Source organism: Arvicanthis niloticus, chromosome 1 (genome assembly GCF_011762505.2).
Source record: "Arvicanthis niloticus isolate mArvNil1 chromosome 1, mArvNil1.pat.X, whole genome shotgun sequence".
In the NCBI taxonomy this organism is placed as follows: Eukaryota; Metazoa; Chordata; class Mammalia; order Rodentia; family Muridae; genus Arvicanthis; species Arvicanthis niloticus.
Genome location: NC_047658.1, coordinates 101,207,554 through 101,229,792, shown reverse-complemented (window position 1 = coordinate 101,229,792; position 22,239 = coordinate 101,207,554). Strand labels below are relative to the sequence as shown.

The following is a 22,239-nucleotide window of genomic DNA, read 5'->3' as shown; positions in this document are numbered from 1 at the left end:
TTTCTTTAAAATGGGGTTCTACAGAAGTAAGGACTAAGGAGAGGATATCGCAGGCCAGCTCCTTCACAATGCTTACACACTCAGGGAAGCAGGGCACTCTGACCCTTCCCTGAGGTCTTGAGCAGCATCAAGAGCGGGGCTGAGAGTTGAGCCTGTCTAGCCAGTGGGTACTCTTCTATGCTGTGTGGTGTGAGGAAGACTCTCTCCCCATCCACCTGTACCCACGTCTAGAGGAGGGATGTCTGCATCCACGAATAGAAGAGATTATTTCCCGATGGAGGAGGGCCCTGCACAGTGCTCACCGCAGAGCCCTCTGGGAAATGGGCTATGTGCACAGGTTAGGCACGTCTATTGACTATGGTCTTCCTGTGATCCCACGGCTTTATACAGAGCCGGAGAAAACCAAAGGCTCAAGCCAAGGTTCTTTCTGCTCCATTGTTTCATGCTCATGGATCCACAGGGCCTGACACAGCTTGTTCCTGCGTAAGAGCAGCCACCGGCAAGGATCTGAGCACTAGCGCCTCTTGTGGCAGGTATTCAAGGACAGCCCTGGTTTGAATGGCCTTTATGGGTTTCCTGATATTCAAGCTGTGTTCTCTAATGAGAAGGTTCAGGAGGGAAAGGGCTGCCGGCTAATGCTGATGAGCAAGTGGGGCTGTCACCTATTTAGAAAATAGCTATGATTTTCTCCATATGATTTCTAGTTGGCTTCCAACTAGATAATCCAAGAGGGAGAAAACCAAACATTTGTTTTCAGATTTTGTGGCTTTTTAATGTATATGCTATATGGACCATAGCTTCACTCCTACCACCATGGCCTTTAAACTTCTGGAACTATATAGGCAAATAAACTTTCTCTTCTATGGGTTGCCTTGGTCATGGTGTTTTATCACAGCAATAGAAAAGTAACTAAGACATCATCCATGCTGTGGTGTAACATTCTGATGTTGTGCTTGCTTTGGGGTCACCCATACTTCTGTAAGTAACCCCTCACCCATTCTCCATAACTAAGTCCAGTAAACTAATTGGTTCACGAAATTGAACTTGGGTGATCACTTTCTAGCCCAGTGGTCCTCAACCTCCCTAATGCTACAACCCTTTAATACAGTTCCTCCTGCTGTGATGATCTCCCCCACCCCCAACCATAAAATTAATTTTGTTGCTATTTCATAACTGCAATTTTGCTACTGTTGTGAATTATAATGCAGATATCTGATATGGGAACCTCATGAAAGAGTCATTGGACCTTAAAAGGGTCTCCACCCACAGCTTGAGAACCACTGCTTTAGCCTTTCATCAGTGACCTATCTGCGTTCACATCTCTCCAGGAAAGAAAGGCAACACAGGCAACACCAGCCTGAAGCTGGCAAGGCCTAGCCATCCCTTAGGGGAGTAAAGGGAAGGGGCCAGACAGCAAGTTCATTCCTTTCACAGTGGGTTTCTGTGTGCAGCCTTATTTCTTTATGAAGCTTCTGCTGCAAACTTGTTCCAGCGCCCACAGGGTCTGTGTCTCATAGGAAAGATGCCATCTGAACACTCTGGATTGAGTCCCTCACTGGAGACCCAGAGCTTGTCACTCAGCCCAGCTCAGCAAACATTTAATTAGCTCTTATCCCTATTGGCAGCAGCTGCTTCTTAGCTTCTGCTGTGTGGCAGGCACTTGTGCTAAGAACTTTCCAGGCAGTAATCAACTCCAGAAACGGAGAAGGAGTCGTTTTTCTCATTTACCGAAGAAGAGAGGCACTGACAGGGTCGGGATGCTGAAGCCATCAACGCACCCCTGGTAGCCTTAGCTCTACAAGCCCAGGATGAGTGAGTGACTCCCGCCAAAGGGGGCTGCGGAGTACCCAGAGAGGCAGCTGTGTAGCCACTGCAGTGTGATGGGGTCCAGGGACAGACTCACGGAAGGACTGGATCATTTGGTGTTGGGACAAAGGCTCCTTGGAAGCATCTGAACTGATCATTTAATGATAGGCTAGAGGTTCCCTCAGTTGACTTATGTCTATGGACTTAGAAAAGCTGTCACTTTGGCCTTTTGTGTGCAGAGCTAAAGTCTGTGTAGCCTGGCTAAGAGGAGGTGAAATACATTATGAATGAAGGTAAGTGTGAACCCCAGGCTTTCACAGTCCAGAGTGAGATGAGGTTAATGTGACAGAAGCACTTGCTTCATGCTCATTCATAGGAAGCTGAGTCTAGACATCACTTACTGGGAGTCCATCTGAGGTGACTCTTTTTTTAAGCAGGCCCAGGAAAGTACCTATGCTAAGTCTGAGACAAAGAGGGAGAGGGGAGGAGGGGAGGAGGGGAGGAGGGGAGGAGGGGAGGAGGGGAGGAGGGGAGGAGGGGAGGAGGGGAGGGAGAGGGGAGAGGAGGGAGAAGGGAGAGGAGGGAGGGGAGAGGAGGGAGAGGGGAGAGGGGGAGGGAGGTAGAGAGGGAGAGGGAGAGAGGGAGAGGAGGGAGAGGGGAGAGGAGGGAGAGGGAGAGAGGGAGAGGGAGGGGAGGGGGAGGGGGAGGAGGGGGGTAGAGAGAGAGGGAGAGGGAGGGAGAGGGAAGGAGAGGAAAGGAAAGGGAGGGAAAGGGAGGGAGAGGGAGGGAGAGGGAGGGAGAGGGAAGGAGAGGGAGGGAGGGAGAGGGAAGGAGAGGAAGAGAGAGGGAGAAGGAGAGGGAGAGGGGGAGGGACAGGGAGAGGGACAGGGAGAGGGACAGGGAGAGAATAAGAATAGTTTGCTGTGGTGCTTTAAATAGGAATGGCCCCATAGACTTGTGTTTGAATGCTTGGCCCATAGTGAGTAGCACCATGAGAAGGTGTGGCCTTGTCTGTGCTATTGTATGTTGGAAGTATGTGATTTTGATTTTATAGGAGATTACAGTTAAGAGATCATATGAATCTCAGAAGAGACTTTGAACTTTTGGACTTTTAGACATTGTTGAGACTGTGATAGACTATGGGACTTTCAGTTGAACTGAATGCATTTCTGTATTATGGTATGGTTACAAGCCTATGGGGATCAGGAATGGAATGTGCTGGTTTGACCAGGAGTGGCCCATAGAGTGAGTGACACTCCTAGTGGGTGTGGCCTTGTTGGAGTAGGTATGGTCTTGCTGGAGGAAGTGTGTCATTGTCAGGGCAGGCTTTGAGGTCTTGGTCCTTCTGCTGCCTGTGAATCAAGATGTAGAACTCTCAGCTACCTCCCTAGCACCATGTCTGCCTGCATGCCACCATGCTGATGGGACCTTCTATAAGAGTTGCCATGGTCATAGTGTGTCTTCACAGCAGAAGAAACTAAGACGGTTGCTTTCAGTAAGATTTCTAGAGCCAAGAAGTGATGGGGAAAGGGATAATGATACAGTTGGAATTGCTACCACTGGGAGGGCAGCTCAGACCCCAGCCTCTTTGCCCTCAGGGAAAATCATGTTTATGATGAAGATGCAGACTGAGCATTGAAGACTCCCTGCAAGGCTGTTTTAGTCAAGCTTCTGTTTCTGTGAGAAATACCATGAATGAAAGCAACGTGGGGAGGGAAGGGCTTATTAGGTTCACAGGTTACAGTCCATCATCAGGTGAAGCCAAGGTAGAAACTGAAGGCAGCAACCTGAAGGCAGGAACTAAAGCAGAGACCATGAAGGAACAATGTTTACTGGCTTTATCTCGTGGTTTACTCAGTTTGTTTTCTTATATACTCTCCACCACCTGCCCAGAGATGGCACTAGTCACAGTGGATCAGGCACCTCCGTATCAATCGTCAATCAAGAAAATGCATTACATGTTGAGGGCATCTCCTCAGTTGGGATTCCCACTTTTCATATGATTCTAGCTTGTGTCAAGTTGGCAAGCATAGTAACACAAAGGTTGCAATAGAGTAACTCACTATACAGATGTTTAGCCATGGGTCAAGGTAGAGAATGAGAGGCTGGAGTGAATAGAGATAGAAGGGAGCCAGAAATGGTCCAGAATCCTGCAAGCACACTTGGAAGGAGTTGGCAGCCCATTTCTCCTTTATAACCAAGTTGTAGAGGACCCAGCAGTTTGATGCCCTGGGTGAAATGGACTGAATTTGTACATCATTCCCAGATGCCTAGCAACAGCTAGGAAAAGGAAAGTTGTTGCCAACCAAGGGAAGACAAACAGATGTTTGGTAACTCTATTTTATGTTGGGCTGTTTATACTTTTGTTAATACTTTGAATGATCCTGTCAATCAAATATCCTAACTATCTCTTCTTTGTTAGAATATTTTCTGTCTGTGGCAGCCTTTCATTTTCCTATGATGGCTCCTTGTGAACAGAAGATACAATAACTTATTGAAGTTCAATGTTTCCCCCTTTTTCCTATTTTATTGCTGTTGTTTTCTGAGCCTTCTATGAGACAGTTTCAGTAACTCCTAATTCACAAAGAAGTTCTGCCATGTTGTATTCTAAAAGCTGTTCATCTGTGAATTATTCCAAAATAATAGCTGTGAAGCGTGAGAGGAAATGGTTAAGATGAGCCTGTCTGCAGTGACCATTCTATGCCTATAAGGAAGTTTACTTGGTAGAGGGGGGTCAGTCCTATTTAAAGATTGTGGAATTGTCTTTGCAAATCTCTTATTTTTGTGTCTGTGTCAGGGTTCCTACCTTGAGAACTATTAACATCCTGAGCCAAATAATCCTCTATTATAGCTAGCTGCCCTTTGTATCACATGGTAATTAGAAGCATCCTTGGCCTCAGCCAATATCATCTCTCTTCTCAGTGGTAACAACAAAAAATGAGACAGAGAGAGAGAGAGAGAGAGAGAGAGAGAGAGAGAGAGAGAGAGAGAGCTCATAAAATGTTTTTAACATGAGAATTTATAAATAGATTGTGAGATTTTCACTGAGAACTTTCTAAAGATACCCTTTCCTATCCAGGGTGACAAAAAGTATTAACTATTCTATATTTTTAAAATACGTTTTTAATTTTGAGCCAGGCTTTTACGTAGCTAAGGATGACATAAAACTTGCCACACAGCCAAGGGTGGCCTTGAACTTCTGATCTTCCTACTCTACCTCCTTAGTGTTGAGGTGTCAGATGTGTATCATAGTTCCTGGCTTTAAAAACAAGCTATTTACTTTTACACTTTTTTAGGTTAGCTGTAGTTGATTGGTGGTTTTGGTAAGCAATAAAGATGATGTTTGGGTTTTCAAAATAATCATGGGTTTCTCAGTCATCATTTACTACTATATATTTTTGTTTCTATTGTCAAAATCTACTAATATGCTATGCCCACTTATTATTTTCTGCATTTCCGTATGTCTGAGGTTGTCTTTTATGTTCTTTTGCTGTTGTTCTTTTCTGCCAGTTTGGTTTTGTTCTTTCTCTAGTAATATATTGCCTATCCTATAACTTTCAGAGAACTTAGCATTTGGTAAGACAAATAGATCCATGGCCGTTTCTCATCTGTCTTTCTGCAAAGACAGACTTATTGGTGACCTTGACTAGCCATGAGTGACATGCCCACTATACCAGATTCCCACCCTCCCCCACACATGGAAGATTACAGTTGTCAGATGGCAGATAATTCCACAGGACCTTAGAAATCAGCTACAGTTCATGTGGAAAAGCTCTTCCAATAGAATGTTCCAATGTTAGGGAAGGACCTGGCATCCAAGTACCTGGTTAGATCAGAATTGCTAGGCAGGTAAGGGAACCTGGAGAAGGTTCTGAGGCTCATTCAATTCTTGGGGGTGGTCCTAAGCGGAACTGGTAGTGAATGCTGGTCTATCATGGCTTTGCCAACCTCTGAGCAGATCAGTGTGGCCTTGGAACCTTGTTGGCTTCCTGCCCTAGAAACATCCTTTGAGTTACCAGGTTTTCTTCTTCCTTCAGTAGTAGCTCCACTTAGCCTTGCTGTGCATGTCCCAAGCCCCCACCTAGTCCCGCTGCAATTCCCAAGTCTCCACGTACCTTTCTCATGCCCAAGCCCTCACCTCGCCCTGCTGTGCATCCGGAGTGTCTTGAGCCAGTTAATTTCCTTGCCCTTTGTTCCCATGCACCCTCTTTATTTGATTTTGTTGTGATTTTATGATTTTACCATTTTATTCCTGTAAATCACTCCTAGCTTGGAAAGTGTTCCAGGGTTCCTTTATCTAGATATATAGAGGTGCTAAATCAATCTCTCCCTTTCTCTCCTCTGCTCCCTCTCCTCCCTTTCCTCTTAATCCCTCTCCCCTCCTCCTTTATGCCTCCCCCCTCCTCCTCTCTCCTCCCCCCCCCTTCTGTGCTTTTTCACATCTCTGATCCCTACTGGACCTGCAGCCAGTGGCCCCGCTGGTCCCTCTCCTCTTGGTCTCAGAGAGAAAGGAAAGGCCACGCCTGGAACAGGCAGAGAGCTGCAATTACTGAAGCTAATGCTTTGTCTCTCACTAAAGTTCAAGTTCATTAGTGAAACTCCCTTTGTTTGGTCCTTCTGCTTTCTGATGAACTGGTACTTATTTTGCAATCAAGAATAAGAAAGTTGGATGTAATAATAACTAGCTTCATTAAGGTTTTTGAGAATGTTAGACTTGACATAACCTTCAGGAGGGCAGAGATTTTTTTTTTTTTTTTTTTTTTGCCTGCTGTGTCCATCACTGTGACCTCAGTATCCAGGCCAGGGTCCTGTCCATAGTGAATGATTCACTAATGCTTGCTGTGGAGGTAAAGAAATGGAAATCATCTGGTGCTTCCACAAGCAGGCAGGGTGCTAAAGGTCTTTTCTCTGTTTCTTCTCTCAGTACTCAAATAATCCAGTAAAATAGGAACCACAATGTTTTCTTTGTAGATAGGGAAACTGAGGTACAAGGAAGTAAGGTGACTTGTCTAGGTTAAAAAGTTTAGGAGCTGCCCAGTTAGATGCAAGCCCACATCTGTGGTCTTCCCTCAGCCACACTTAAAATAACAGCTCCATGTTATTATCCATGACCATCCATGGATAAGAGACATGGCATTATGGGAGTCTGGGAACCACTGCTGTCATTTCTCCCCCCAGGGATACAGGGGGCAGGGTGTACAAAGGTCATTAAACTCACTAAAAGATGCTCAATATTGTTAGGCATCAGAGCAATGCAACCACAATGGTCTACCAATTCACATGCACTTGGGAAGCTATAAGAAAAAATATGACAGACAATAACAAGTGTTAGCAAGGATGGAAAAACAACAACAAAACCAAAACCAAAAATGTAACCTGCCTATGCTGTCACTTATGACACAAGATGGTCCAGACACTTTGGAAAATAATTGGTTTGGCAATTCTTCAAAGGGCAAATATGGAATTACCATATACCTTAGCAATTCAGTGTGCACGGGCAGACATCTGCATTAAAACCTGGACACAAATGTTTGTGGTAGACTAGGTCAGCCTAAATGCCCATCAGCTGATGAATGACTATCAGCTCACATGAAGTCTTTCCAATTAACAGAGAATTAGTCTGCTATGAAAATGAATAAAGTCTCAGCATGTGTACAACATGACAGAGCTGTTATAAATGATACTAAGTGAAAGAAGCTGAAGGAGGCCACACCTCCCGTCATCCTGGATAGGCTAACCAGAGAGCGAAAGCAGACTAGTGTGTAATTGGGACTAGGGTGACACGAACCTACAGTAACTGCTCATGGTTCTGAGACTTCTTTGGGAGGTGATAGGTGTCCTGAAGTCACTGAGCTATGTTTGTCCTGTTCAAGATGGAAAGTTTATGGGAAATAAGTTAAACTGAATAAAACTGTTGTTTAAACATACAGTTAATCATTTGGGGAGCACTGAGATGCATAGCCTAGTTCAGCAGGAAGGGGTGTGGTTAGAGAAAAACCCAGAATGGCAAAGATCCAGGTCTTCTGTTCATGTTTTATTTCTATTGCTATGATACAATATCCTGAACAAAAACAACTTAGAGGAGGAAAAGGTTTGTTTGACTTACAATTCCAGGTTACAGTCAATCATTTTGGGAAAGTCTGGGCTAGTCATGTCATGTCTGCAGTCAGGAGCAGAGAAAATGAAGACACCAAGTCGCCTGCTTGCTGTGGCTTTCATCCAGCTTTCTACTGTCCTATAAGACTTCAGGTCCCCCTGCCTAGAGAATGGTGCTGCCCACAATGGGGTAGGTCTACATCAACTTGCAATCAAGACAATCTTAAACCAAAATGCCCACAAGCCAACTTGATCTAGATAATTTCTCATTAAGACTTCCCATGTGATTCTGGGTGTGTTGACCCTTAAAGCTAGTAAACACAACTTCATTAGGCTTGGCTGAGTGAGGCTGATTCTGCTGCTTCTTGGCTGAGGCTTCTTGGGGAAGCTCTGCCCATCTCTGGTCCACTTATTTCCTTCTTTGCCTTGAGGTAGGAGTGGCTATGAAGATGTTTCTGGAGGCTTCAAATTCTTATATGCTTCTTACCTCTAGGGTCACTTTCTATGATGCTTGAACCATTGTGAGGTTTGTCCTAAACAGAAAAGAAGGATATAGCACAGGGAATACTGAGAGCTTGCGGCTGCATTCAACTGAGATGAAAAGCCCAAGAACTCTAGGGGAAAGCCTTCCAAGTGAGAGCAACCTCACCGTAATTGGTCAGCATAGCTGATAAGCTGTTACTTCGCCTTCTAAGCAGGGAGCCAGCTAATGGTAGGAGTGTGGGCAGGCCTCTGCAAGCCTCGGCTTTTCTTCTGGTGTTGTGCTCTCAGATCCAGCCCAGTGATGGTGCCTCTCCTCACTCCCTACCTCAGCCACATGATGTGCTGTGTGCAGCTAATGGCTCTTCTAATGAGAGATTTACCACTTGGGGCTTTCAGATGCTGCGCCAGCCTCATTTGTCCAGTTCTTGGCGGAGCTTGTAATCATCTCTGTGGGCTCCAGGAACCAGGCTTGCAGTTATGGCCAATTCAGCTAAACAGACTGTCGACAAGAAGTCAGCAGTCCCATACACAAGTGTTGCATTGTTCCACCATGACATCTTATGAGAATACCTCTGCATCTTGTCTCTCTAATGAACCTAAGTTGACAAGTTCTTTTGATGTTACTGGAGTACATGTTTGGCAGCTGGGTTTAGGTCACCTTGGGTCATCTTGTGAAAAGGTTTCAAAAATGTCCTATTTTCTGTCCTGGTGTTTGGACATCTCTAGCCTTCAACTAGAATCTAATCACCCTTGCTTATCCTTTAGAAAGCTGCATGCCTATGCCTAATGACCTGGACAACTGGGATCCTATTACAGGCTGGATGTCACCCAGGCTGAAGTTAGAGTGGGGGCTTCCTTTTCTTGATCATTGTCCCCAGTTTTTGCCAGTACCCGCCTGAATAATGGCTTCTCATGAAATTGAACGGCTGCATGACTTCAATATGGTATAATGATGATTTGTGTTCAGCAAGTCTGATGGAGAGGAAAGTGTAGTATAAGAAGCCTGATGCACACTAGGCCAGTTTCCTCTTCATTAAAGGGTAAAACTGCAAGTGGAGATTGCCACCCTCTTCCATATACCTTAGCTCATGTGTCCTCAACCATAATGCCCCAGCCATGGCAGGATAGGACTCCAAGAGAACAGGACATGGCTCTGAAGCCCAAGCGGAGATGGGGCATTGAGCCCTCAAGAGATGTCAACCTGCTTAGGCTGCGACTGAGTGGGTTTGAATCTAATGTCCTTGCTGCCTGCCAGGCCTCTTCCCAGATGACCATGCTGTGCCTTCATGGAGCCAAAGGATCAAAGACAAGATTCTCATCTTCTCTCTTCTTTCATTAAGTGTTCCTACTACACAGATTCTGGCTCTCTGCTTAGGTTGCTAAGGAATGGCTGGAAGTTTGGTCACCATACCTGAACCCTGGGTGGCCTAAGCCAGGTTGCCCACAAGTGAGCCATACAACACTGAACGCCTGTGTTCAGCTGCACCCATCTGTTACCACCTATCACTGGCTCAAATCAAGATCCCACTCTCATTTCCCCCTCACTCTATACAGGCAGTAGCCTGGGAGGAAATGGTAACCACCCCCCCACCCCACCCCAAAAAAAGGAGGCTTTCATATGTCTGCCAAAATGAACTAGGCGTTTGCCTCTTTTCCATACACACTTTTTCAAGAAGATACCACAGGGCTGGGGAGATTGGCAAACTTGAGTTCAACCCCCTAGAATCAATACAAAAAACACTGGGCAGATTGTACACAATGTAACCCCAATGCTGGGGAGACAACGGTAGGAGATTCCCTTGGGCTGGCTGACCAGCCAGCCTAGCCTAGTTGGTGAGTTACAGGCCAATGACACTGTCAGAAACTAAGGCTTGCTAAAGTCTGAGGAGTAGCGCTCAAGGATGTTGCCTTGGTCTCCACGTGTGAAAGAGCTGCTGTGCACCTAAGAAGGAATTGCATAAGATCAAGTTGGAGCCACAGACTGAAAGACAAAGGGGAACCTGCAAGAAAGGATGAGAAGCCAGAACTCAGATATTTGTGCATCCACTGTATTGAGCATTACTCACAGCAGCTAAGATGCAGAGGCACCCCAAGTGCCAGCTAACGGATAAACAGATAGGCAGAATGGCATCTATCTGAATGATGGATGCTACTCAGCTTTCAAAAGGACAGGGAGTTCCAACAGATGTATAACCCTGAGGATGTTATATAATGTGAAATATGCCAGTCACAAATGATGCTTGAATGTTGAACTCAGACATCCTACTGCTGGGGGAACTCATAAAGGCTGGAGGCTGGAGGAGTGGCAGCAAGGGGTTGAAAGTAAGGATGATTTCTGTTCTGCAAGATGAGAAGTTCTGGGAACTGAATGGTGTAACAACATGACTATCCTTAGTGCCACCAAACACATGCCTAAAAGTGACAGAAATGGAAAATGTTACATTATGTATATTTACAACATTTTTAAGTCACCCATAAGAGTCAAAGATCTCCATGTCACATCTCATCCACCCCCATTATGCCATGGACTCTTCAGATACAGGAACTTCTGAGTGCTGTGTGCCTGTGTTCTCCTAGTACATGACTTGAGACCTTAGTGAACCTGCACTGCACTAAGGCTGGATGGTGGTGCTGCTGATGCTGTACATACAAACACCATGAATGTGGGGTTTGTACATGCCTTATGTTGAGTGACCTTCACAGTTGAGGATACTACCCCTATGCTGTCCCCCTAGAAGAGACTCATCTCTGACACATAGGAGCAGAGTCACTGCCTCATGTTTCAGAGGGCCTGCACCTCATACTTTGGGGGTCTTGCTCAATCAGATTCTCTAGGACCGAAAAATCCACAGGCTTTAAGAGTGTCACTATTTTACTCCATAACTGGCAAATTATGTGGACAATGTCTAGTCAACATCTGCCTCAGGGTCAGTCCACAGTCCAGTTCAGCCATTGTGATCTGATGGTGACACACCGTGGGGTCAGTCAGTGGCATTCACTTTGCCTAACTGCTTACAAAGGCACTGCTCATCTAGATAATGACCATGCTGTGGATGCCTCATCCCGGAACATAAAGCTGTCAGCATCCCAAATGATCTGTTTCACTGAAGGTCCTAAATTATGCAGCTGGCCATGTCTCCCTTTGGTCTTGGCTGCTGCATCTCATGCTTGAGTAGTGATTCATGTGTGCCAGGGCCATCTCAGCACAGGGGCTTTAGTTCAGTCACTTCTCTAGGGTGTCATTGGTTTCCATCACAGCTAAAATGGTACGCCACAATCTTACCTGTAGCTTTAGCGATTGTGCCTTGTTTCCAGTAACCAACCATAGTCGGAGAGTAGCAAGTGGGAAATTACAAAAGCAAACAAGTCACCTGTTAGAAGTTGCATTACTTGTGCTGTGCGGGTGGCTCAGTGGTAAAGCAGCTGTGGCACCAGCATGAGGACCTGAGTTTGATTTCCCCAGAACTTACATTTTAAAAAAGGTCCAGAGTGAGGGCTGGAGAGCTGACTCAGTGGATATGAGCTCTGGTTGAGCAGAGTGAGGCCTGGAGTTCAGATCCTAACACCCGTATAACAAGCTGGACATTGTCCCATGCATGCCTGTAATCCCAGCCCTGAGGGGCATGCAGATAGGATGATTGCTGGGGCTTAATAGCTGCCAGTCTAGCTGGAAAAAAATGATAAGATCTAGGTTGAGTGAGAGACCCTGCCTCAAAAGAATGAGGTAGAGAGTAATAAAGAACACCTGACGCCCTCCTCAGGACTCCTGACAACACATACAGCCATGTGCACCAATGCACACATGGGCACATACAACACACACATACACACATAGATAGAGAGACAAAGTGTTTTATCATAGCATATTATTGTAATTGTTCCTGCTTTATTATTAGTTACTGCTGTCAATCTAGCATTCTGCCTGACTTTTAAATTGCACTTTGTCATAGATTTCCCAGAATAATATGTAGCTAGTTGATCTCATCTGCAATTCTAGGCCCCTAGTTGAGTCTTGAACTACTTCCCTCCCTAGATAAGGGAGAATAACTCTAGAAGCCACTTCAGACTGAGTCACATATAAGTCACAAGATAATATTCTTTATATTTTAGGGACAAAGATATTTTATTTGATTGTATAAAAGCCAACCATAATAGCTATCACAGTAGAAAGAATTTCATATTCCCAAAGTTTAACTAGACTAGTTTTAAAAATTGGCAATAGATTAAATTGTTTAATGTTGTGATGTTATCTGGGTATATGTAGTCCTAAGAATTTTAAAAATATATTTCTTTCTATTTTTTTATAATTATGTGTATCAGTGTAGGTCTGTGTATGTGTGAGTGCAGGTATCCATAGACTCCAGAAGACGATATTGAATACCACAAATCTAAAGTTACCAATGGTTGTGATCCCTCTGGTGGGGATGCTGGGAACCCAGCTTATGTCTTCTGCAAGAGCAATGCATACTCTTAGCCTCTGAGACATCTTTGCAGTTCTCCTGAGAAACTTTTATACCATTTCACTTGCTGTTTAGTAAGGAACCAATATAGTCAAAGCAAGTGAAATACAAGAAAGTAGGGACAGGTTGGAAAGAAACCTTCTGACTCCAGGTGGTACTTAAAGAATTGTTGTTGTTGTTTTGTTGTTGTTTCCTTCTCATGTCTAACTGTTCCTACAGGAAGCTTTTAAACCATTCTCTTGAAACTCATCTTACTTGTCAAATGAATCTCAGATGTTAACCCCAAATTAGTGGTGACAAGAAATGGCCTTGAGGTAGCTATCCACCACCTGGTTGCTAGGTAAACATTCCAATGATTTTGTCAGTTGGATCAGGGCAGAAGGTTGGGACTCTGACTCATTCTGAGAGTGTTGTAGCTACAGATGCAGACTGTGGCCATGTTCCTTGATTTAGCAAGGCACATCTTTGTCCTTAGATGGTCTTCGGAATAAAGTAAGATGGCTTTGGAACATCAGTGGGACACGATTAAACTGTCTGGGGAAGGTATGTTCTTGGTTTTTCCTCACAGATATCAGAGTATAAATGTTATGTTTGTCTTGTACATATTTAATGTCTTCAACTGACCAGACATCCTAGGTACCAAGTTCCAGGGAAAAAGATGAGATATTTGTAGGAGTGAGACTGCTTAGCAGGTAGAAGAAAGAAGCCCATGTTATAACACTTGTCTGGGATGGGGCTGTGAGCTGACTTGGTTCTCCTAAAAAGATGTATCAGACCAAATCCTTGATGGTATGGATGTGATGTTATTGAACAATGTGGTCTTTGAGTATGTGGTTATATTTAGGGGATATCACACTGGATTAGGGTGGTCTCTAGACCCAGTGGCTGCTACCTTTACAAAGGCAAAGTGATTTAGAGGTATAAGCCCATGAGAAAGATGGCTGTGGGAAAATGGAGACAGAGGTCTGAGGCAGGTGGCTGAAGGTATGGACAATTCAGAGAGTCCTTCTGAGAGGAGATGACTTTGAACTGTGTCAGAGATAAAGGGTTAGGAGTTAGCCCAAGGAAAGCCTGGGAGACAGTACCTGGAATCAGTCAGTTCAAGGTTGTGAAGAAGTTGAAGGTACCCACATCCAGGATGTGAAGTAGTTTTGTTTCAAGGGTCCCTGTACCAGTTCTCTTGAGCCCCTGGGTGATCATATATGTGCATTCCAGTGTTGTATTTATTTTCTAAGCCATATTGTGAAGAAGAACGCTTTTTTAACAAGAGGAACCATGGATCCTCTTTATATGGTCCCTGCTGGTGGTATTAAGATTATTTAGCCAAGCTTGCAAGGAGGTATGATTTGTGACCCCTGGCCCTGGTGTGAGCTGGCCAAGACCAGGGAGCATAAGTAAAGTATACTGATGCAATGAAGAGGAGCTTTCCCAGGAGACCAGCTTTGCCTTGTGGGAGGATCCCGGAGGCGAGAGAAGGCAGGGGTGTGGGGGGTAATGCTTCTGTTTGTGCTGTAGGTAGGGGCAATATGAGCGCTCACTAAGGACATAGAAAAGACCAATGGAGCGGAGAGCTCTAGAGAAGTTAACTGATCCCCCTTTGAGAAACTGTGTTGGGAATGACTAGAAAGAGCTCAGCTGTAAGCTTTTAAAGTGTCTTTTTAGTACCATTAAGGTGTTACTCATAAAGGGGACCTGAACCCCCTTGCTAGATTGTTCCACCTGGATTTGTTAAGAGGAAGCAGAGGTAGACAGAAGCCATCAAGAAGAGAATCCAGAAAGGTAGACAGACAAACACGATGTTCTAGAAGTCCAAAATAGAAATCTCTAGCGGCTCAACTGAGGTTAAATCCCTAAATAATCTTAACACCACCAGCAGGGACCATATAAAGAGGATCCATGGTTCCTCTTGTGACATAGAGAAAAGTGACTTTTCTCTATGAAATGTATCTTAAAACCAACGAAAGGAGCTGTTGTTAAGGAGACAGTGACAATCAAGAGCAAGCCTTGACTCCTGTCAGATTAGAAATGCTATTCTACAACATCTACCAGAACAGGGCCAGGCATCTGCACCTTTCCTCTCCTCTGTCACAGTGCCTTAGATGTGAGTGAGTATACTCAGGCACACACACAGGCCCCACACACTCCCCTGTTTGCATGTGGCATTGATGGATTGGTTCATTAGACGATACACAATGGTGCTTGTCTGCTGTTTGTAGGGACAGCGTGAGTCATGTTAGACAATGTGTAGGAATTTATTATTCTGTAGGTACATCCTATGAGCCATTAACGTGTGAGTAGCCCTGGTCTTATTCTTTGCTCTGCTTTCTCCCTTGCTTTTGTCTTCTGCTTGGTTATGCTACTTTCTTCCCCATCCCTTTCCATTTATGTTTAAATTCTCCTATGATAATCTTCATAGTCATCTTGACAGAATTCTGAATCACCTAGGAGACACACCTTTGGATGGATCTGTGAGAGTGTTTCCAGAGAGGTTTATCTGAGGTAGGAAGACTTCCTGAGCATGGATGGGCAGCACTATCCCCACGGTCTGGGTACTGAATTTAATAAACAGAGTCAAAGGAGAGAGTGAGCTGAGTCAACAGCATCAACCTCTGTTTTCCTACAATAGACACCATGTCTCAGTGTGGCCAGCTGCTTCCCCAGCCCAAGCCACTCTCCCTGATGCACCATGCCAGACTGTAACCTTGGCCTATGAACCAAAACAAACCTTCCTTAAGTTCCCTTTATCAGTCATTTTGCCACAGCAACGAGAAATGTCTCTAATGTATGCCAAATTGGCGAGGCCACTAAACTTTTCCTGACCTCCTCAATTGAAAGAGCTTCCTGTGTCAATTGGAGGCCTGTGATAACAAATCCTCCATGACATTGCCTTGAAATCCTATGGAGAGCAGGGAATCCCTCCCACCTCTTGGTGCTCAGCACAGGGCCTGTCTCTTTGACAAGATGGCTCGGTTTGTTGGTACAGGTGCAGCCTGCTGTGGATACTTGGCGAGAGACCAGGGAGTAGAATAGTTTTGGGTATGTAGCTCAGGTTGAGTTGAGATACAACTGTGATTATTCATTCCAACAGACTCAGGAGAGCATCTCTCAGTGAAAGCTAGTGAGTCAGTAAATGGACAAAAAAATAAAAAAAATAAAAAAAACCAGACCATTAAATGCCATGCACCAGCAATGATGACCATAGGTCACTAGATGGTTTTAATTTGCTGCATCATAAATATCAGCTTGCTGATGTCACTGCTAGTTTTATACTAAGTGAAGCATCATTTGGTCCCCATGCATACATGTGGGGCACAGATCCTTGAGAGTTGAAGGTTAGTTTTTGAATCAAAGCACCATGGTTTCCTTCTGGGTCATCAGACAGACCATCCATAAGGGGTGTTACTAGTCTAAGACCATGTTGGACTTCTGATGCCTCATATGCTGAAAAACTGGCTGAAGCATGGATGAATATTTACCTCCTGTATAGGACCCTCACTTGGTGGATCTGGGGGTGGTGTTGGCTGGTGGCATTACTAGAACAGATGTTTCTTATCAATTCCTCCAATGCTGGTCCTGATGCTGGAGGAGCATACTTGGAGAAACTCTGCTGTGGGATAGCCTTGAGGGATGGTTAGCCATCACAGCTTTCCCCCAAGAATCAAAGCCCTAAGACAATTGAGAGCATTCAAGAATAGGTAGACCATTCTTAAGAGATGATCTAAAGGCAAGTGGAGGGTATTCAGTGGAGGGGACCTGAGTGAGGATGTTGTTCAAGGTAAAGTTTGGCCTTTGGTTAGTGTTCTGTTATGGTCCTTTATATCATAACCATGGTGGCTCTAGTCCATTGTGGAGAATGATGCTCAGGGGAGATGGAAGCTCTGTACTAGTGACAGCAAGTTCCAAACAGCAAAGGAATAGAGTAGCAATCCAGCAACCGGGAAGGTGTGAGGACTCAACAGCATCAGCTACATATGCTGACTTTGTAGATGGAGGGAACAGAAGCAGTGAGGTCAAACAATGTCGCACCTACATCACTACAATTGATACCTCAGCTGTGAGTCTTCAAACACAACGCCTAATTGAGCATGTATCCTTCAGTTGCTCAGACAACCTAGGCCAGTTCTTTTCACGCAAGGCCGTTTCTCCACACAGGCACTTAGCCTTTTTTTTTTAATTGCCTCATATACATGATTGTATTAATGTCACAATCACAGGCTTTTGGCTCCTTTCCATCATGTGTCATTGTAAATGTTTTTCTGTGTTGTTACATAGATGTCATATGCATATTTCAAGGTTCTAAAATTCTATCTACCTGAATCTTCCCCCAGTTACTGTGGTACAAGAAATATGATACCCCCCAAATATGCCCATATTCAAATACATCCTTCATATGAAGACATTACCTTGGATTGTTCAGGTGGGCTCACGATGGTCCAGAAACCCTCTTCAAGGGAAACAGTAGGGAAGAGTCAAGGAGAAGGGACAGCAGCAGCAAGGGCTGGAATGAGGCAGACATAGGTTAAGGAATATGAATACTATCTAGGAGGAAGAAAAGTCAAGGAGAATAATCCCCTGCTAGTACCCCCCAGAAAGCAATGCTTGGCTGCTAATTTGATTTTTATCCCAGTGTTATATTTGATATCTCTAGAGGATGCGTTTTGTTTTGCGTCTTGTTTTGTTACAGCAGGTGTAGGAAGCTCATACTTAATCACTCATGCTGCCCAATCCCAGCAGCCTTCCCATTTCCCCCTAGAAATGAAGCTATTCACTCCCAGTAGTGAGTGTCACTCAAATATTTCTAGTTACCCTGTGAAGTAACTACCTCCATATCCTTTATCACATAGGGAAGAACCCAGGTATGCTAAAGCAATGTGCTCAAAGCCACCCATGTACCCAGACCTGTGACTCTAGCCCTGGGACTCTGTGGTGAAATTTTAGTGGCTGCCTGACCCATTAGCACCACCACATTAATGATGTTGGACTTTGGCAAAGAACTGCCTTGACTCATGCTATAATAATAGCCATTTATGGCATATTTACCTGATATCCTTGCCCAGTGCTTTAATGAGGATATCCCAGAGAAGTGAAGGCAAGGCCTGTGTTTCTGCAGGAGGTATCATTTTCTGCTTTTATGGATGAAGGCAGGGTCCACAACTGATTCACTGAAGATTAGCTAGGGCCAAACTAGAGCGCATGGAAACCCATCTGGTCCCCAAGACTGTGCGTATTTTAAAGTTCTCACCCTCATATCATACTACACAAGCAGCTCAGGTGTCTTCTGTCTTCATCAGTCTCACCATCCGATCATCATGAAGCATCACCATTGCACAGGTACCCACCAGACCCTTCAGGTCTGACGTTAGTTAGTGCTTCACAGAAAGTAATCTGCATGTCACCTTGAATGACCCTCTGTCACCCAGTGACAGTCATAGATGGAACCACAGCCCAAGACAGGATGTAATTGTCACTCAAAGACAGGCTGTAATTGAGGCAGGCTTTGGGTGGGTTAGAGGTGATTCTTGAAAGCCCCCAAGGTCAAATCCTGACTACTTTGCAAATCTGTCAAACTTAACAGTAATATAGTATGTGATTTTCACCCACCTCCCCCTGACAAAAAATGCTCTAACCTTATTCAAACAAGAAGGAAATCTTAACATGGTACTGGAGATAAAGTCCCTACCCCAGCCCAATTTCATCATATTCTAGAATTTTGACATAAGCTGTTAAATTTAGGGAGACTGTTTTTGACATGTTTAAACTCCAGGACCAGGGGTAAAAACACTTCATTGCAGTGTTTTTTAAAAATCGCATTCTGTAGAATGTATTCATAGGGAGACAACATTTTGCCCCTGGTCTGAAGAGAATAGGACTCTGGCTATGCTTGCACAGACTCCTCCAACCAGGTCTCCCTATATTTGACTCACATTTCTGTAGGGACATCCTAGCAATATTACTGTGAGAGATCTTGGGGTTGCTGTCACTGTGGGTCTGCAGCTAAGCTTGTTTCAGTCCTGCCTCAGGACCCAGATCAACTTTTAAAATGCTCCTTGCTTTCATCAAAAGGTGCTTTTCCTGCCAGGCAGTGGTGGCCGCACGCCTTTAATCCCAGCACTTGGGAGACAGAGCCAGGCAGATTCTGAGTTCGAGGCCAGCCTGATCTACAGAGTGAGTTCCAGGACAGCCAAGGCTACACAGAGAAACCCTGTCTTGAAAAACAAAACGAACGAACGAACAAACAAACAAACAAAAAAAAGATGCTTTCCCCAAAAGCACCTCTGCTTGGAGTTTCAGAAGTCAGACAGGCCATGTTAAACATCAATCCATCAGGAAGCTTAAGCCAAAAGAAGCTTGTCTTGTCCCTGTGTCTATCCTCATTCACATTTGGGCCTGACCACAGTCTTAGATGTCTTTATGTTCTTATACCCAAAATGCCTTCACTTTCTCAAAAACAGTTTGACAGCCAGTGCCTGAATCTCCACTGTCCCTGTAGTTGCAGTGGCATTAAGAAACTGGCTAAAAGTCGGTCTTGTATTTATGCTGTGATTATAGAGGTGCTGAAAGAAGTAGAATGTAGTTTTCTTTCTCTCTGAGTGTAAACCTGGAACAATAGAAACATGATTAAGGCCATAGCTGATCAACCGATTACTGAATCTAGAGGAGGGAAGAATTCTACTGTATTGAGTAACTGACTCAATTACTGAGATCCAAGAGCATGAGTGATGGGAACAAAGAAGGAGGGACACAGGTTTTGTCATGGCTTGAAATATACCAGAATTGCTATTGGCTGGTATACCATGTGGATGGGGGAACATTAAATTTCATATTAAATTGAGGTTAGCATTCTACTTTATCCTTCGGTGTACTAAAAGTAGCCGTATCATCTCCTTTTGTCTAGGATTACTGCACAAGTGCTATAGTACAAATGATCAAAACACCCTTAAAAACCTCCAGTCTGATGTTACAGAGAGGAAGTTGGACTTCACCAAGGTAACACGTTTGTGCCTTCTAGTGAGCTAAAGGGGCTGGACTGTAAAACACAATTGCTGGCCTGTTCTATTAGGCTTGAGGTTTGTTTTCTTTAGTCAAATGTTGGATTAACGAACCAGAAAAATCCAACCACAAGTGATTAAGGATTTTATAGGAAAATATAGAATCTATATGTACATTTTAAGTAACTCTTCTATAATAATGGATAATGTGTAAGTTTGTAGTGCCAGAGAAAAGTAGGATGGTCTACCTCAATTTTAAAGGAGAGGGGAGCCAGAATATCATGTCATGTACCATTGTGAAGGTCAGGCAGAAATACTTTGAAATATAACAAGCTAGTACAGGTTGTTTTAACTGAAAAAAGGTGTCAGTAGTGTGAAATAGATACAAAAAATTAGAAGTCAAATTTGTATAATGAAGTGATTCAGACTAGAGGTAAAAGAACTCTACACTTAGTGGTTAACATTGCTAGATCGTATCCCCTAGGTTCTGTCAAATGATTCACTCATTTTGATTAGTCTTTTGGCCCAGAGTGGGAGTCCTGATATTTAACTCTTTGTGCAAAAGCCAAAATGAAGCTTTGATGCAGAGCCATGCATTACACACATGCAAATTTTAAAGCACTTAAGCTGCCAGGCCCCAAAACTCTTGTTTCCTTCTTTATTCTGGAGGTCTGACCCAGAAGAGCTTACCTGCTGTGTTGTATTAATATGTTCTTTTAAAAGATTTAAAAGATAAACACTCCTGTTTTTTTTTCTCAAAAAAATATATTTTTGATTTAACTCTCCCTTTAGTAAAGATCCAGGGGTCTCTAACCCCAATATCCCAAGTTAAAGGGTGCTATTCTCCTTTGGCTTCTATTGCTGTGGCACAGTCCTCTTGGGAAGAAAAGAGTTTACTTAGCTTACAGGTTAAAGTTCACCATCAAGAGAACCAGGATGGGAGCTCAATGCAGGAACCTAGGGGCAAGAACTGAATCAGTCCATGGATGAATGTTGCTTACTGGCTTGCTCTCTGGTTTATTCAGTTAGCTTTCTTATACAGTCCAGGTCTACCTGCCTAAGGATGGCACTGCTCGTAGTGTGCTGGGTCCTCCCACATCAACAATCACTCAATAAAACACTTCACAAATACACCCATAAGCCAATATGATGGGACATTTTCTCAATTGAGATTCTTACTTCGCAGATGACTCTAGCTTGTGTTACATTGACAAAAACTAACCAGTGAAGATGTTATTCGGGACCCTAAGATGTGAGATGTAGTTGTTGGCATTCAAAGTCTCTTCTAGAGGGGCACACTGTGACAAGAATTTAACATGCATTGGTGTACTTGATTTGTTTCCTGGGAACAGAGCAGGAAGCAGGTTGGGGCATAAGCAGGAGGAACTGTGGTCACTGGGAATGGAGGTTGAAGGAGAGGCTGGGGAAGGAAGATCTGAGTCCCAGTAGGATGGGGACACTGCTGAGATGAATTACTGTGCTCATAAGAAAGATTTTAGGGCAAGAGATACAGCTACAGCACAATCTTAGACTATTTGCATAGCACACATGCGGCTCTGGGTTCCATTCCCAGCATCTCAGAAAGGAAGAAAATGTTCCATTTGACCATAGTTCCCTTCGGTTTTTCACAAGGAGCTGGAAACTTCCAGCATTGTCCTACTGATTGATGTTAACACTAATTAGTTTGGTCATTAATGATGATCCAAAACTTTGGAGCCATGGGCCTAATTCTCTCTCTCTCTCTCTCTCTCTCTCTCTCTCTCTCTCTCTCTCTCTCTCTCCCTCTCTCCCCCTCTCTCTCCCTCTCTCACACATGTACAACACACACACACACATACAGAAAGAGAGAGAGAGAGCACCTGTACTTACTCTGGACACACATACACATGTGCTGGTATATCTGCACATATATATATAAATGTACATACACAAGAAAGTAACTTAGGAAAATATAGAAATGTATTTTCTTTCTCTATTTCTCCCTCGTGTGTGTGTGTGTGTGTGTGTGTGTGTGTGTGTGTGTGTGTATGAGAGACAGACAGAGAGAGAGAGAGAGAGAGAGAGAGAGAGAGAGAGAGAGAGAGAGAGAGAACCTGAGCACCGTTGCTTTCTGTGGTGGAGTCATCTGCAGATGACATCTTATCAACATCCGCTCTGGAATTGCCTGGATCCATTTAATCCAATCCATAGTGTGACTTTCAACTTTTCCTCCTAACCAGGAGCTTTGAAAGCTTGTCCTGTTTATGTTATAAGGCCACTGCCAAGTGTTGAAACATTCCACCAGATTCCTCACCTGGGTCAGTGGGTCAGTGCCCTAATATTCAGCCTCTCTTGTAACTTCCCTCCCCCAGGATATCAAGCCCGTGCCTCTTCTGCCAAGTGGTTGTTTAAGAGTAAAACATGAG

General features: G+C 44.2%; 1 protein-coding gene across 4 annotated transcripts in view; it reads left to right on the top strand.

Annotated features, from left to right (window-relative positions):
* Positions 1–22,239, top strand: part of C1H10orf90 (chromosome 1 C10orf90 homolog) — a 231,549-nt gene that overhangs the window by 125,258 nt on the left and 84,052 nt on the right. Inside the window, exons 1-2 of one of the 4 annotated variants that reach the window (XM_034512992.2) lie at positions 13,209–13,388; positions 19,741–19,832. The exons of 2 other annotated variants lie outside the window; for them this stretch is intronic. In XM_034512992.2, coding sequence (XP_034368883.2) covers positions 13,343–13,388; positions 19,741–19,832 — 138 coding nt within the window. In that variant the 5' untranslated portion in view covers positions 13,209–13,342. Of the gene's footprint in view, positions 1–13,208; positions 13,389–19,740; positions 19,833–22,239 lie in introns of those variants that run through there. One more of the 4 variants, XM_034513007.2, reaches the window with a different exon arrangement.